This window comes from Dipteris shenzhenensis, chromosome 25, assembly GCF_047967505.1.
Source record: "Dipteris shenzhenensis isolate YYH24624 ecotype China chromosome 25, Dip_SZ_1.0, whole genome shotgun sequence".
In the NCBI taxonomy this organism is placed as follows: domain Eukaryota; kingdom Viridiplantae; phylum Streptophyta; class Polypodiopsida; order Gleicheniales; family Dipteridaceae; genus Dipteris; species Dipteris shenzhenensis.
Window position 1 is genome coordinate 5,476,015 of NC_141620.1, and position 17,792 is coordinate 5,493,806.

At 41.4% G+C, this 17,792-nt stretch overlaps 1 protein-coding gene across 1 annotated transcript; it reads right to left on the minus strand.

The window, feature by feature from the left end:
• Nucleotides 1–14,103: 14,103 nt before the first annotated feature.
• Nucleotides 14,104–15,218, minus strand: LOC147885353 (peptidyl-prolyl cis-trans isomerase FKBP17-2, chloroplastic-like). The gene is made up of 2 exons (XM_087396695.1): nt 14,772–15,218; nt 14,104–14,669 (listed from the first exon to the last, which is right to left on the minus strand). Exons 1-2 carry the CDS (start codon nt 15,155–15,157, stop codon nt 14,270–14,272), a joined length of 786 nt encoding a protein of 261 aa, XP_087252821.1. The 5' UTR covers nt 15,158–15,218; the 3' UTR covers nt 14,104–14,269.
• Between the last annotated feature and the right edge of the window lie 2,574 nt (nt 15,219–17,792).

The following is a 17,792-nucleotide window of genomic DNA, read 5'->3' on the forward strand; positions in this document are numbered from 1 at the left end:
TTTGCATAACTTCTTGCTCTATCCTGAGCCCTTTTGCTACTATCTTTAGCTATCTTAAGCATTTGATTCATATCCTCAAGAAAGTCTTTGGCCGCTTGAAACTTCTCTTTTTCGAGTCCCACTGTAATTGTAGCTCTAGGTTGAAATCCATACATCATCATGAATGGACTAAAACCTGTAGCTGAATGTTTTGTGCTGTTAGATGCAAATTCTAATATGGAAAAATATTGTTCCCAATTAGTTTGCCATTTACTTACATATGCTCAAAGCATATCCTCTATAACTTGATTGACCCTTTCGATTTGCCATCACTCTGTGTGATCCATGGTTCATATTCAAAGAAGTTTTCAACCTCATAAACACAACCCTCCAAAAATGGCTATTAAATCGGCTATCCCGATCACTAAAAATTTTAGCTGGTAGCCATACAATTTATAAATATGCTCCACAAATAACCTAGCTAATTCTAGAGTTTTAACCTCTTCAGTGGTTGGAATAAAATGAGCCATCTTGGTTAATCGACCCACAATTACCCACACAGAGTCGTGCCCTCTTTGTGTCCTAGGTAAGCCAACAATAAAGTCCATGGAGATACTTTCCCATTTGCCAGATGGAATCTCGATTCTCCAATGGGTGTAGGAGGCCTCCTACCTTAAGGCATTCAACCTTACTGACTTGGCATTTTTGGCACTTCAATACATGGTCTTGGAGGTCTTTATCTATTCTAGGCCAAAAGAATTGTCTCTTCAAAAGCATGTATGTCTTCTAAATTCTTGGATGTCCAATACTCAAACTGTCATGACACTTGAAAAGAATACTCTACCTTTGTAGAGCAAGTAGCCATCTTCAATAGTACATTTTTTCCATTGGAGTCCTTTATCACCAACCTGTGGTGTGCTACCATTTTCATGTGACTCTTGAATGCAAGCTCCTTGATTGGTTGGATCCCTATTCTTAATTGCTCTCCATATTTCATAAAAGTGAGGATCAAATTCACATTTTCCTTTTAAAGACTCTAGGAAATCATTCTAGGAATTGAGTAAATCTCAATTCATGAACAATTGGCATTCGGCTTTGGGAGTCTACTACCACATTGAACTTCCCCTTCGATATGTCAATTGGATATCAAACTCTTACATTATTTCAGCCCATCTAGCCTTTCTACCTTTAAGCTCTGGCTGATTGCAAATCCACTTAATGCTTTCTTGATAAAAAATGATCTCAAATTTGGCACCATACAAATAGTGCCTCCATCTCTTCAAAGAATAGACTATAGCATACAGTTCCTTCTCATATGTCGAGTTATTCCATTGGGCACGATTTGACTTTTTGCTTTCAAAAGCTACTAGTCGACCCTTTTGTAATAGTACCACCTCAACAGCAAAATCATTGGCATCTATTTCAACCACAATGGTTCATTGGGATCCACTACATTCAAGACAGGAGAAGATGCTATTGCTACTTTTAATTTCTCGAAACTATTATTTTGAGATTCACCCCATATAAAGGTCCTTTCCTTCCCCTTAAGCTGGTATATCATTGGAACAACAATCTTAGCATAGTCTTGGATGAATCTCCTATTAAACCTAAGAATGTCTGCAATTCTTGTAGGTTTGTAGTATGTGGCCATTCCAATATGGCCCTAACCTCCTTGGGATCCATACGAGTCCCTTCTTGGGATATAATATGTCTCAAGTATTTCACTTCTTTTGCAAATATTTCACATTTGGATTCTTTTGCAAAAAGAGAATTATCTATGAGCAATTGGAACACTTTTCTCAAATGTTCCAGATGTATTTTCCTTGTTTTACTATAGATTACAAGATCATCTAAAAATACTACATTAAATTCTCCTAAATATGGCCTCAAGACACTGTTTATAAGTGTAATAAAAGTTGCTAGAGAATTAGTTAAGACAAATGACATCACTTTGAATTGATAATGCTCATACCTAGTATGAAATGATGTCTTAGGGACATCCTCTTCTCTAATTCATACTTGGTGATATCGTGATCTTAATCCAATTTTAGTAAAATACTTTGCTCCTTGCAATTGATCAAAGAGCTCATCAATGCAAGGCATGAGTACTTATTTTTTATTGTGATTTTATTTAAAGCTCTATAATCTATGCATAAACGCATAGTGCCATCTTTTTTCTTTACCACAGTAAAACTGGTGATGACCATGGTGAATTACTAGGTTGAATTTGGCCCTTTCTAAGGTATTCCACTAATTCTCTCTTGACCTCACATTCTTCCATTTGACTAAGTCTATACGGTGGTTTACAAAGAGGGGTAGATCCTTAAATTATATCTATTTTATGATCTACATCTCATTCGAGAGGTAGACCATCATGCAAGTCACTCGGAAAAACATCTTTAAATTCAACCATTAAATCTCTAAACAAAGAATCATACTTTTTAATGACATCAAGTGAAAATTTTATTCTTTTTAGATGTAGCAAAAATAAAATCACCAATAAAAGAAAGCTCATAGAGATATACTTTGCATTGTAGTTGTTGTAGAAGTCGTTCCAATTCCATCGAACAAATAAGGGGAGAGTTGGGCCCATCATGTTCTTACTGAATGTAGAAGACTCTACAATCTTTTTCAAACATAATGGAGTTATTTAGATAACTCTGTTGTAAGCTATGCCCGAGAATATACAACCATTCTCGACTAAGGACAACATCTGTTTGATCAAGATGCATAATTTGGAAATCCAAAGCATCTTGATAACCTTGAAGTTCCACCTCCATACCATGAATCATGTGAGAGTGTTCTCAACAGAAGCAAGAATGGAAGAAGGAGAGAGAGAGACAGAGAGCCACACAAGTTTTGGTGGGTGCAGAACCACCCTAATCTTCTTTTTCATTCATTTATATATGTGTTTGAGTATTGTACATAACTAGGGTTAAGGCACAGTGACCTTTAACCCCCACAACCTCCCACTTAAAGGACAATGTGCCTTTAAGGGAGAACAACCAGTGAGCATACTATCCAATGCCCATCAATACATGACAATACTCAAACCGCTGATTAGGTAGACTCTTCGTCAGCATATCTACAGGGTTATCATCTGTATGAACCTTGACAAGCTCTATGCGCTTGTCCTCAAGTACCTCCCTGATGAAATGGTACCTGACCTCAATGTGTTTTGTCTTTGCATGAAAGACCGGATTCCGTGCTAGCTAAATAGCACTCATGGAATCACTATGCAATGTCGGTACACCTGTATGAATCCCCAAATCTCCCACTAGCCAATCAAGCCATATAGCCTCCTTGCAACCCTCTGTGGCTGCAAGATACTCAGCCTCTGTGGTAGACAAAGCAACGCACTTCTGTGTGCGAGACATCCACGACACTGCACCACCTGCAAAGGTGAACACATAACCAGAAGTGGATCTCCTACTATCCACAAGCCTTGCATAGTCTGAATCTGTGTACCCAAGTACACGCATGTCTCCTTTACCAAAGCAGATGCACATCTCCTTGGTACCCTTCATGTACCTCATGATGCACTTAACTGCCTCCCAATGCCTCTTTCCTGGATTAGCCATATACTGGCTAACAACTCCCACTGCAAATGCAATGTCTGGTCTAGTAGCTATCATAGCATACATAAGACTCCCAACTGCTGATGCAAAAGGAACCTTGGCCATCATGGCCCTCTCCTCATCTGATTTGGGACTATCTGTATGACTCAGTTTCACATATGGAGGCAATGGAGTACTCACTGCCTTCCCCCCCTCCATATTGAAACGTTGCAATACTTTTGTAACATACTCTTTTTGTGAAAGCCAAAGGAGTTTCCTACTCCGATCACGCGTGATGCGCATACCAAGAATATGACCTGCAAGTCCCAAATCCTTCATATCAAAGGCCTCATGCCACTTGGCCTTTAATGCATCTAGCTCATAAGTATTCTTGCTAGCCAATAGCATATCATCCACATATAGTGCCAAGATTATCAAGCTATTATCCTTAGCCCTTTTAGTGTAGAGGCAGTGATCAATTTCACTCCTTCTAAAACCCTGGGACCGAATGAAAGCATCAAACTTCTGATACCATTCTCTAGGCGCTTGCTTAAGACCATAGAGACTCTTCTTTAGCTTGCAAACTAAATGCTCTTTGCCCTTTTCTTCAAAGCCTTTCGGCTGCACCATGTAAATTTCCTCATGCAAATCCCCATGCCAGAAAGCTGTCTTGACATCCATCTGCATAAGCTCCATATCCTCTGATGCCACTGGTCCAAGCATGCATCTAAGTGTGGTCATCTTCACAAGTGGAGAGAATATCTCATCAAAGTCCACACCCTTCTCTTGCTTGAACCCTTTAGCAACCAAATGGGCCTTGTACCTAGGCACATCATCACCTGTGACCTTCATTTTGTAGACCCATTTACATGGCAATGCTTTCTTTCCATGTGGCAAAGAAACCAAGTCCCAAGTCTTATTCTTCATAAGTGAACTCATCTCTGATTGCATAGCATACTCCCACTTGCGTTGATCCTCACGCATCATAGCCTCTCTGTAGCAAGAAGGCTCCCCGCAATCAGTAAGCATCACATAGTCTACCCCTGGAACAAACCTATCAGGCGGTCTAGACACTCTAGATGATCTTCTCAAGGGCATTTCAGCTTGCTGTCCCATTTGTATATCAGCCACATTTGGCTCATCATTTCCACCAATAGATGATCCATCATCTACCCTTGATTGTATACCTGTGGGAGTACTTGGTTGTACCATTTCTTGCACATTTGGTGCATGGACAGCTTGCTGTCTATCAACATATGCAGGTGGATTCACATCCTGGAAAGTGATTCTCCTCATTTCCACATCCCTCATGGGTGCCTTACGCATCTTCTTCTCATTGAAGACCACATCATGGCTGCATATGATCTTCTTTGCTTCTGGATCCCAGAGACGATAGCCCATCTCTCCACTTTCACCATAACCCAGAAAGATGGATTTCCTAGACTTAGGATCTAGCTTCTTTCGAAGCTCTTTTGGCACATGTGCATATGCCTCACACCCAAATATGCGCAAATGAGAGTAACAGGGCTTCTTGCCACTCCATGCCTCTTCAGGAATACCACCATCCAAACTCTTACTAGGTGATCTATTGATCACATGCACTGCAGTCTTCATTACCTCAGCCCAAAAACCACCAGAAAGACTTGCATTGGAAAGCATGCATTGCAACCTTTCTTGAATGGTACGGTTCATCTTTTCTGCAACTGGATTTTGCTCTGGAGTACGAGGGGATGTGAGCTCCCTCTTAATCCCACGTGTATCACAGAAATGCTGAAAGTCATAAGAGAGATACTCTCCAACATTGTCAGTCCGTAGGCATTTAAGCGTTCTACCTGACTGATTCTCAACCAAGGCCAGCCATTTCTGAAATACCTGGAACACATCACTCTTCCGAGCTATAGCATAAGCCCACACTTTCCTAGTTGCATCATCAATGAATGTCACATAGTATTCAGCCCCGCCTAATGACCGTGTAGGCATGGGACCACATACGTCTGAATGCACCAAATCAAGCATTTCAAACTCTTTCTTTCCCCTTCTTTTATGGGTTGATTTAGTTTGCTTCCCATAGAGATAGTGCTCACAAAATTCAAAATCAGAGAAACTCAAATGCGGTACATAACCCAAACGGCATAAGAGTTTCATTCCATTCTGGCTCATGTGCCCCAACCTGCAATGCCACAAAGAAGTGCTTGGCTACTCGGTTATTGCAACAACATGATCAAATACCCTTGATACATGTAAGGGATACAAAGTCCCACACTTGGTACCCCTAGCCAAAAGCATAGAGCCCTTTTGAATTTTCCAACTTTGAAAGCCAAAAGTGGTGTGAAAACCAGCATCATCTAGCTGACCCACTGAAATAAGACTCTTGGTCAACATAGGCACATGTCTCACATGTTTCAAAACAAATGCAGACCCATTTGCAAAAGAAAACTTTATGTCACCTGCTCCCACTATGTCACATGCATAGTCATTTCCAAGATGCACACAACCTGTCTTTCCACTATCATAAGTGGAGAATTATTCCCTATGGGGAGTAACATGGAATGAAGCACCAGAATCCAAAATCCAATCCTGGGAATATGCATCATCTGAAGTGGTAAGCAACTCTGCAGATAAACTAGACATGAAGAGAACATCATTGTCACTATCATGTGTGACTGCATTGATCTCCTCAATCTTCACTTTTCCTTTGTCCTCCCTTAGACTCTCTTCCTTTTGATTTGCACCCCAATTTGCTTTCTTTTTCTTATCCTTTTGCTCTCTTTTCAGCTTGTAGCAATCCTTTTTCATATGGCCCTTCTTGCCACAATGGTAACACTCAATATTCCGTGCCTTGGATTTACTACAAGACTTCCCTCTTTCTTGGGACTTCCCCCTGAACTGTGATCTGCCCCTTTGCAAATTTAAGGCTGCATCCTGCTTGTTGCCATCCATAGACTTCCGTCTAATCTCCTCAGCCAACAAGCTACCCACAACATCATCAAATTTCAGTACTCCACCAGGTGCAGAGTTACTGACAGCTGTACAGAAGGTATCCCATGAGGATGGCAATGAACATAAGAGAAATATTGCCTTAGTCTCCGCATCAAAATTCATTTTCTGAGCCTGAAGCTAGCTGAAAATAATATTGAATTCATTCAAGTGAGAAGCAATGGAGACCCCTTCCTTCATCTGCAGCTCAAACAACCTCTTCATGAGGTAAACTTTATTAGAGGCAGTTTCCTTTTCATAAGTGGCACATAGTTTCTTCCACAAATCTTTCGTAGTCTGCTCATTTACTACTGTGAAATAAACTAACTCTGCAAGATGAAGTCTAATAGTAGACTTTGCTAATGCATCCAACTCATTCCAATCATCCTCAAACATATTTGCAGGCTTAGCTTCAATCCCTGCCAAGGGTTTAATCTGCTTCTTTTGAATAAGCACATCCCTTATTTGTTCTTTCCACAAAGAAAAGTTTGTCCCATCAAACTTTTTAATGCTGAAAAACTCCTTTTCAGACGTGGAAGAGGATGCCATGATGCAAATGAAACAAAATCCCAAATGCTAGTGCCTGCAAGAGAGAATCACACCAAATACTAGGTGCACCCAAATGTGTATGCCACAATAGAGTGAAATATCACCAAAAATTCAAAGCTCAATGCATCAAAAGATGCATCTGACTCATGTGCATATACTATGCATCCATATGAGCAAATCTGGCCCAAAAGAAAATGCCAATAAGTGCCAAATGACTCAAGCATAAACACCGTCCACTGGCATATGCATCAATAATATCTCATCCAAGAGAGCATAGCACTATCAGTGCATCACCTGCAATGTGTCAAAGCTGTCCCTCAGCTTAAAATAGCATCCATGTGCAAAGCGTCCATAAAAAATAGCATTCCACAAGGCAATTTGGGCCTATCAGCGCATCCAATAAGGACCGCAATGCATCCAAATGGCCTATAAATCATCCACTGCAACCCAATGCACACCACGAATGAGCACACACTGCTCAAACTGCAACCAGAGTGATCTGCATAAGGTATGCTCAAGAAATCATAGTCCCACGGTAATGAGCACTACTGAAAATAGAACCTGAGATGCCTCAAAACATGGGTGCCATTGCATAATCGGACTCAGCAAGAAAATCTGCAAATATCTCTCTTCTGCCAGAACTCCAAAATCCCAACCGATGAGTGAGAATTGGGAGTCAACACTTATCCACTGCCATGTGGCATAAATCTAAGGTTTCAAAACCTTAGAATGAAAAATGCATAACAGAGAGACGAAATCGAATACACAGAGATTTATAACTCTGAAAATCCTCCACCGAATCATGCAAGAACTGATAGGTAGGGGTTTTTGGGTGTCCGGAACGCAATGGGACAGACGGTTTTGGAAATCGTGGTCTCAATCACTGGGTCCAACACACGGACTGAAAAACGTTTTTGGAAACAGGGCTATCTGTAAACTCCACCGGAGTGCGAATGATGAGCAACATAGAAGTTTTAGGACCTCTTGAGTCCACCGGAACTGACAGATCTGCAAATGGTTGCTCCAAACTTGAGTTCCAACACCCGGGCAAAAAACGTAGCAGTGAGTCAGAAATCCAATGAAATGATCCCGGATTCAAGAATAAAGGTGTTTCCAGGCTCCTGAAGTAATGTGGACACCAAAAGCAAGCAATAGTTGCCTCTACAATCAATATGGAGTCTCTGTCATCGAACGGAATAGGGAAAAGCTCAAAAAACGACTTTTTCTTTGAAAGCTCTTAACAGGCTCTCAAAACCACTTCGCAAAGCCAAAGTGACTTTTCCAAAGGTTCCTCCAAGATCTCTGCACACTCGGATGCAAGTAAAGTCACCCACAAAGCTTCCCACAGAGCTTCTCCTTCCTCCCACAGAGCTGCTGAGCTTCCAAGCATTCACGCACGCTCAGCTAGATCACCCGGGCTCTGATACTAGTTGAGAGTGTTCTCAACGGAAGCAAGAATGGAAGAAGGAGAGAGAGAGACAGAGAGCCACACAAGTTTTGGTGGGTGCAGAACCACCCTAATCTTCTTTTTCATTCATTTATATATGTGTTTGAGTATTGTACATAACTGGGTTAAGGCACAGTGACCTTTAACCCTCACATCATGGTGTGCTAAACTTTTTTTATCACTACCCTTTGCTAGAGAGACCACATATTTATCGGCACTTGGACTCTCTGGCAACTTCAATTTCTTAACTAACCAGTTATTTAAATTTACGTGTTGTGCTATCATCGACCATAATTCTTACCCTTTGTCCCTTTATTTTTCCATGAATCCTCGTTCAATCATGAGGACCAAAGGTGGCCTGCCACATGGCCGATGATAGACAGCTCGTGTGGGTGCTATCCTCATGATAAATACCTAAGTGTACTTTTTTGTACCATTAAGTAGAAACACCTACACTACATGTACTTGTTTTTGTGGAGGTTTCTTTGGGGCTTTAGCTCCGTCTTGTTTGTTTTCAGGATAGTTCCAAGCAGCATGGTCTTTGCCCAAACATTTGAAGCAAAGATTTTCCTGCTTGGCCCTCTCATAATCCTCTTCTTCAGAAGAGTATATTTTTGTGCTTGAGGTTTCTTGGGAGGTGCCCAAGAAACCTCCTTTTTGAAGTTCCCTTCCCATTCCTTTTCAAATTGGGAACTTTGTTGAGCCTAGGAGAAAAACTTATTTGTTCCAAAGTTTTAGCTTCAGATTTCCCCATCGTATTGTCATATATTTGGGCATACATAATTGCTTCTTTAAAGGTCTTGGGTGAATTTCTTCTCACCTTGACCTTATAGGTGTCTTTTAGACCTCTCACGAAACCCCTTATCTTTTGGAATTCATCAACTCCTTTCAACTAAAGGAATGCCTCCCTATAGTTCACTATGTACTGGACTAGAGTGTTTTACCCATAGTACAATTGTTTGTAAGTCATTTTTAGGTTAAACACGACTTTATTTTTAGGAGGGGTATTCCTAAGTCGATCGAAGGCTTGCCATTTTTGCAACAACATATTTATCATGTCCTTGTTGCATTCTTTCTCTTCCCCATTGAAAATTGGTGGTTTTAAGTCCTTAAGGGCGTTAGAGGTTTCTTTAAGTCGAGAGGTGGACCTCTCAACTTGGCTAGGAGGAGTCATACCATAGGAGTTACCGATTGAGACTCTGATAGTTTAGATATGGCTTCATTTAGGGATTTTAATGTATCATCAGTTATCCTATTTCCATGCTATCCTCTTGAATTTCATTATGCACTTCCTCATGTATGAGTGAAAATCCTAAGGGAGGCTTTTCATGCATGTTGAGGGGCCATGGGAGGCATTGATTGTGACAGAAGGTTCATCTTCTGCATGTCACCTTGGAATACACAGCTTTCCCTCAGTCTTCCAGCATTTGATGGTGACCTGCGACTCATACTCCAACGAGATTCTTGATCTGACACAGATTGAGACGTGCAAGCTCACAGGATGCATCTTCCTTGGTAGAAAAGCCAACGATCGGACGGTGGAAGAAAACTTCCACTCGACCGCGACCCTTGATGTATTTCCTCTTCTATTATTGCTTTCCCTTTTCTAGCCCTTTCCTCTGTCTCCCTAATTGTCTCCTCTCTATTTGGAATCATCAAAAAATGAGAATTTTTCAAATATTATAACCAAATTCTCTTTAAAAATAAGAATTTTCCAAATATTATAATCAAAAAGCTTTATTAAGAGAAAAATATGATGGCCACTTCCCTGGGATTTGCTCAAGGACCTTGGATATATTTTCGAAGTCCTTGTCTTTTAATCCTACTTTTCAATTTGCAACACAAAATGCATCATTTGATTGTGTTGAATTTAATACTTGATCCTTTGTTTGAAATCTGTGAGGTTAAGGGTACCTTTGCTAAGAGGGGGTGAGAAAGACTTTAGGATCTTTGAAAAGAGAAGGGGAATTAAAGCTTTGAGAAGAAGCTTTGGGAGGGGGAATTAAAGCTTTGAGAGGGAGGGTTAAAGCCTTGTAGATGTGGCTTTTTCTTCAAAGGTTCTTAAACCTTTGATGATGTATACACGTTCAAACTATGAATTAGATGTACAATCGGTCGCCTTGCTCTTGGGATCTTATTCGCCTAATGTCTATGATTATCTCTAGAAAATCAACGCCGCCTGTCGATTTTTTCATCTTTGCACTGTAATGCATCGAAGTTCAGCATGATTTTGGAGTAGGGGCAAAAGTTGGCAATTCTTGTTGCTTTATATGCAGCCGCTCTTTGTACACAACCCAAAGTCTTCTATCTATATGCTATCTTCTATATCTTCTTTATATCTATATCTATATCTATCTATATATCTCTAAAGAGAAGGTTGCCATGTGTAAAGTAGAGGAAGGGTACTCCACCTGGCACCTCTCTCTCTCAACCTCTGGCCACCAAACATTACAAGATTCTAGCAAGATTAGCAAAAATCCAAGCTGAGTGGCTAAATTCGTGGTTTTGCCAAGCTATCTCCAAGCGATAGGAATCTACATCTAACTCCTCAGTGCTCCCTCCTCAAGCCACATCATCCTTTGCACTCTCTATTATCACGTTTGGACATCCTAGCCTTCATCCTCTGCAGTTATCCCTTCGCAGCAACATTTGGAGAAAGTACTTCTAGATATACATTGGTAAGATCCTCAAGGCCCGCACAATTCTAGATTTTGGACACTTCTTCAACTGCTACCTATTGCTGTTGTGTGCTTTAGAGCACAGTAAAATTGGATGGGTGCAACACATGTCTTTGAAAGAAAACTCCAAAGTGGTGGCAGACAATAGTACATATATGCCGCTTGGTTTTTCCTGGAACGATAGTTTGAGACAGGTTCTGTGCAAGAGGAAAAACAAACATTTGTATCCACAGAGAGCAGCTGCAATTGTTATTGTAGGGATGATGGTTGGAATTGCAAATGGAGAGGAAGGATGTGAGGGGTGTATAGGTAGCATTGTGCAGGAAGTTGATGTCAAGAAATTGCAAGCAAATGTACAACAAGCTTGGATGCACGTGTCAATTTTGCATGACAGGCAACAATGACATTTTGAATTAATAGGAAGGGCGCATGAGGGAGGAGAAGGTTGAGTAAGCGGGGCACAGTGAGGTGGGGGATATGAGGGGAGGGGTTTCTCCGTCAAGGCAAGTGCTAAGAAAGTGGAATCGACATAATTCTTTTCGAAGGGGAAATCCTAAGAGCACGGCCACATGCGTCATAGAACGCAGAGAAATTGGATCTACAACAGGCAATTCCTGGTCACATGCAAACGAATGCTCTACGCCAAAATTCGATGTGCATATCTTCAAGCGGAGGTGCAAAATCTACATGAGCTACCTTGAAAGACACCTAACTAGAGAATGGAGGCTCAATGGCAGTGCCAAAAAGCCCCCTCCATTCACCAACCAAAGATCTAATGAGACGACTTGGTGGACTCCAACACCTCCCATCATGAAATCTGCATGCTTTGAACAAGTGCCATCCTCCCTAGCAGCCTTCTATTGGACTCCATCCATGTGAGAGTTGCTCCTCAACAAGTGTGCCTGTGCAGATGCTCAGAAGGTCTTCTTAGACACAAAGCAACAAGTAGCTACACTAGCATGTGGACAGAGTTCCACAGATCTGATTTCAGCGCATTCTAGAGCTTTGGAGGCAGGGCAACGAATTTTAGATCTTTAGAGGGTGGCATGTGGCCACGCTCTAAGAGCAATATTGGGGTGGAATCCGTGAAACAAAGGAGCGGGGGAGGTTGGAGCACAACAATCCATGGTTTTATGGCTCAATGAAAGGATAGAGCCTTCTTGCTTTACGATAATGTAGTCACTTCTCCTTCAAACAGTCCCATGCTACCCAACAAGTTCGCCCCATGGACAACTCCATTGCTTTGCATGCATAATCTTGTAGCGTCCACTTGCACCATTTTGTACCATATTTGGCGATCATTCGGGGACATGGGTGCAGTGATTAGAATGCCAAATTCACTCTCTATTATGATATTATCAAAAGCTCTAATACCACGTAGAACCAAAGTCTCTCTATATATCTCTCTCCCTGCTCCATGCTCTCTAGCAAATTCAGATGACAAACTTGCCTTCCCGTGAGCCTTTTTGAAGTCACATGTGCCTCCAGTTATGTTGTGACAGAGACATCACGGCTATTGCATCCACCAACCTCCACAAAACTTGTTCTGCAAGAGTTACTACACTCGTTCGCTCGTTGAGAGTAGTGTTGCCAAAAGTCTCGTAAACTTTTGAAACCTTGTCCTTGCCAATCTTCAGTAGTCTCCTGAGGCGCCGACTTGCTGGCTGCTTTTCCCAGATTCTTCACCACTCTGATACTAGTGTTACACTTGAGGACTTTGAGCGCTTCCAATTTTCTATCCACCCAGATGCGGATTCTTGCTATGGAGCTCACTGTCAGCCCCACTGTTGTTCACGTGAGATCCAAACCTCCTTCCACTTTTAGCTCCTCCTTTGGAATCCTCCCCCTAGCCTAGCACTTGCCATGTGGCCTTCCCAATTGAAGCCAAGTGTCCCACAGGGGACCTTAGCATATGAGCCACCTCCTCATTTATTTCCTGGGCCTAGGTGTGATCCTAGACCCAAGGGCCCTGCTTTGAAATTATGTCAAGCCCTCTGGTTTCCCGCCTCGCCATATCCAAGCCATGGGCTTCCGTGATTATGGTTGACGTTACAATTGTTGTGTCATGAGAGGTGCACACAGTAAGGCAACCTCTTTGCAGTATTGCGATCAAGTTGGGGATTGATTCCATCTTTACAAACTAGGTCTTTCCACCTTTGCTCTATAGGGGGGTTTCTTGGGCATTTCATAGTCTAAGGTGTGGGACTAGGCATTAGCATGTGCTTGATCAAGTGTATTTAAGGCAACTTTGAGAAATCATTTTCAATATTTGTTTAGTCATTGGTTTAGCTATGGGTAGCACAATCATTAAGGCAATGGTAATAAAAACATTTTTGGTTTCCTTGAGATCATCATTAAGGACTCAAGATTTATAGATGTTTTACTAGTGGCACATGGTTAACTTTGGCATATTATCTTTTTACATTGGAATGCTTGCCTTTGCTTTTCTGTGCATGCTTTGTGTTGAACCTTCATTCATCTTTAAAGAGCTAACGTTTTTTGGCCTGGTTAGCATTTAGAAGGGGAAAATACAATTCTTTCAACCTTGTTGATTTTTATTAATCTCATTGTTATATGCAATGATCATCTTCTACATATTGTGTCCTACCAAAGGAGTGTTTTTCTACCCTCGGACTCTATTGGATGTAATCTAGCCTTTCTTGCAAGTTTGTCCTTTCCCTCTATCCAAGGAGAAGAGGGCACTGTAGGGTATGGCATTTAAGACTCCTAAAAAAGGATTCTTAGCGTGCTATGAAAGAGCTACATGTGAATATCGCAAAGTTAGAATGATCACACAAGTCTAAGAACATTTCTTACGTTGAACTTGCACATATGGTTGAGTAAAAGTTGTCAAATAGACACATGAGAACATAAAATGCTCTTGCAAATTACCTCGGCTATGAGTAAATCCATGCCATAAATAACTTCGACTTAAGAAATATCTCTTTTACTTGTCACTACAAAGACTTTTTTACGTTGTCTCGCGATGCCAAGGAACCAAATTGACTATGCCAAGAATGGAGCAAACACACCTCAAACACCATGACTGACTTGGGTTTTACAATGTGCATTCTTGTAAGAACTTAGGAAGGTGCGATGGAGGCCCTTTGAAGCTGCACCGTGTACTGGAGAGTGGCGAGGGGAGGGATCTGCACTCCCCCTCCCAAGTCTTGGCCAGACTCACCAAACCCAAGCTCCGGAGGAACCACCACTTTCCTCTTGCCTCCCACTCTCATGGATTGCAACGCCTCCTCTACCCCCTTGCACATCCCCCTCACGTATGGCTTGCTCCCAAACACGAACGCTATCGATCGCCGCTTCCCCGAAAACGTGTCCACAAACACTTGACCTGTGCTTTCCACCTTGCCCAGTAAATCCACTACCACCAGATCGCCTCGATGTGGTGAAGCTCCCCCCCCGACCCTCAGATCCACGTATTTTACCTGGCTCTCAAGAACCACTTCTTCGGCACTTTCTACATCCCTGCAAATTTGCAAAAGGTATAAGCTCAGGAGTACATGGGCAATGCCTACTGCAACCGAACAAGTCTATGCAAAGAACAAGAGTAAAGACGGCTTGCAAAACCTTGTACCCTGCTCCTCCAAGAAGACTTCTGTGCGCGTCTTGATCTGCTCGGATATCACTCCGAACGCAAGAAAGCCCACCCAAGCTAGGCCAGCACCTAAGCCGAATCTGCGCGTGAGGGAGGAGGCAATCCAATCTGTTGTATCGGCAGGCTTGCGAGGGCGTGGAGCTGCGGGCTGTGGGAGTCGGGTGGGATCGCCCATTTGACGCATTTCGCTACTGGAGACGGCCTCTCTGTCATTGGCAGGTTGAGCCTCATCGTTACGCTCTGAAGCCGAGCAGCAACAGACGCGAAGCTCGGAAGCGAAGGATGAGGCTAAGAGCAGGGGCTGCTTCACAAAACAAGTAGAGGCAGGCGTCCACGCTGCGAAGGACATCTCTTTCATCCTACAAAGACACTACTTCTTGGCCAAGGCTCCCTATCTTGTTAATCCCATAAGACCCAAGGAGGTGTCTCTGCCATGCATGTGCAAATGAGGTGTCAAGTGAGCATGCCCAGGTGTGAAACAAAAGTCCGGCGGCGTCACAATCCCACCCAATAGAGTGTCTGACCGAATCCAACGAATCACTAGTGCATGATGTCTGACAACGTCATTTCATAAAAATCAACATGCACCAAAGTCCATCCAAAGTGCTTAAAAGCATCCCGACATGAATAAATTCCCTCAAAAAGATACTTGCAAAAGTAACTCAAAATGCTTGCAAGCAAATCTAAAGAAATACTATGTCTCTACCTAGTTCACAATGTCAACTAGATAACCTCCTAGAGAAACTCCTAAAGAAAGATACCCACAAGCACCAAAAGTGCTCCTAAGAAAATTTGAAGGCCTCTAACTAGTTTGCAATATCTTTTAAACAACCTCCTATAAATGTAATGAGAGGAGCGCAAGCACACACACCAAAAGCATGCACAACTAAATGGCCTTGGGGGGATTAAAGAACAAGTATTGAATGAGAGAACTCACCTAGGTGCCGATCCCCCCCTCCATAGGTCTTCCACAAAATGTTAAATTTTGTATGGATGTTACCCCCCACTCCGTTGCAAGGGTTTGGTTCTTGTACTACATGTAGTGGCCTCCAACCTAGCGAGCCACAAAGGGGAATGGGGAGATGCCCAAAGGTTACTAGAGGTTCGCCTATGTGCAAACAATAATTGGATTGTAAAGGATTTAGTTGGCTTTTATAGGAAGATTTTTAGGGGTGTGGGGGTGTGGAAACAACATGTAGCAAGCACCATAATTTGCAAGACAACTTTTTTGAAACTCCAATAAATTCCACCAAAACCCCTTTCTCTTGCATGGTTTTCCCAACCCACAATTAGGTTAGTTTCACAAGCATGATACGTGAAGTCTGGGCCTTGATTTTCACACAATGAAAAGGAATTGAAAAAGGTATGGTGTGACATTGTGACAAGTTTCCAATTTAAATCCTAAGGCATCGACAAAACTAGTTATATATTCATTGAGAAAACATTAGCATCATCAATATAACCATCAATATAAACATTGACAATCATCAATGTAAGCATAAAAATATTTTCCAAAACATGTTGCAAGGATTATGGACGGTTCCTACAAAGCATGGCCTACAGAAAATGTCTTCTATGTATTCAATGAGCAAGGCATTCACTAAATAGCCCTCCACCTTGGTTGCTAGCCTATGTTTCAAAAATGCCCTAGGCAATGAGCTGAGTTCTCTAAAAGCTAGCTAGTTGGACAACCAATTTCTTTCTAGTTTTCTATCTCTATCAGTAACCCTTGGTGTGATTGGTTTTTCACAAGCATAAATAGAAAGTTATTTTCTTTGGATTTCTTTTTAATGGATGGTTATCAATGCTATGTCTAGGAATACATTGACAGATTTATGAACTAATATATTAATGATTAGGGTTTTTCATATATCAATGAATGTACCGACAATTGAGGTTACTTTTAAAAGTACATGAAAATAAGAGTGAAAATCCACCCCAAGGTCGAGGTTGCATAAAGGATGTTATGACTCGACTTCATGCAAAAATTCATCTCACGTGGATCTCATTAAGACATTCAAAACACTTACCTACAAAAATAGTACCACTCATGGTGCAATATGAGCTCAATCTAATGGGTTCTAAATGGACAAATGGATTCCCATACTGGTGGTGCCTTGGACATAGCTTAATTTCATCATGGAATTTGTACCTACCAAAATATGGCCCAATTTGAAACTTGGTAGTTGACTCTATATGCTTATCCTATGGAAAACATGTCATCTTAGGATGAGATTCTACATTGGACTATAGGATATTAATTTGTAAGGTGATAAATAGTCACTACAAAAGATGAGGCCTTTTATACATCTTGATTCCATAATGGGATAAAGATTTAGCTTACCGTGGCTTGTGCTTTATATCCTTACCTTGGGGTGCAAAGCATAAAAGATAGCATACCGTGCTAACCTTATAAGCATGGTTATAGGATCCATGTGGCAAAGCATGTGCATAGATTGCTACCACACAAAAATTGTAGCCAAATCAAGCCATGAATCCTACTCAGGGGAAACTAGTTTCAATATTCTTTTATAGGATGGTAAAGGGAAAGTAGGTAATGGACAACATGAATCATGCATTACATTACCAACCTCCTGAATCACAACTTAATTGAGCTATCAACATTTGCTAAAATCAGCAAGGATAATAAAGAGAAGGATCATGAGGGAAGCCCAAGAATGTGAACATGTACCAACAACAAAATCAAAAATATCAAAATTTTGATTAAGTGTATCTTTTGATTGATAAATCGAAATTGAGTCACATAGCGTACCAAATGCCAAGACATGATTTATACAGTTAGCATGTTTTTTTCACCATTTAGTTAAGTCAAATGCATCAAAATAAGCATTTTATGAAGCTATGTCTAATTCTCTCCACCAAGTTCAAAATATGCCCATTTTATGCTATCATTTCTAAAGGTGAGGATGGTAGGATAGCCCAACTAGGTGCTCCTTTTTATGTTGGGTATTTGGAAAAGAAATGGTGTTAGG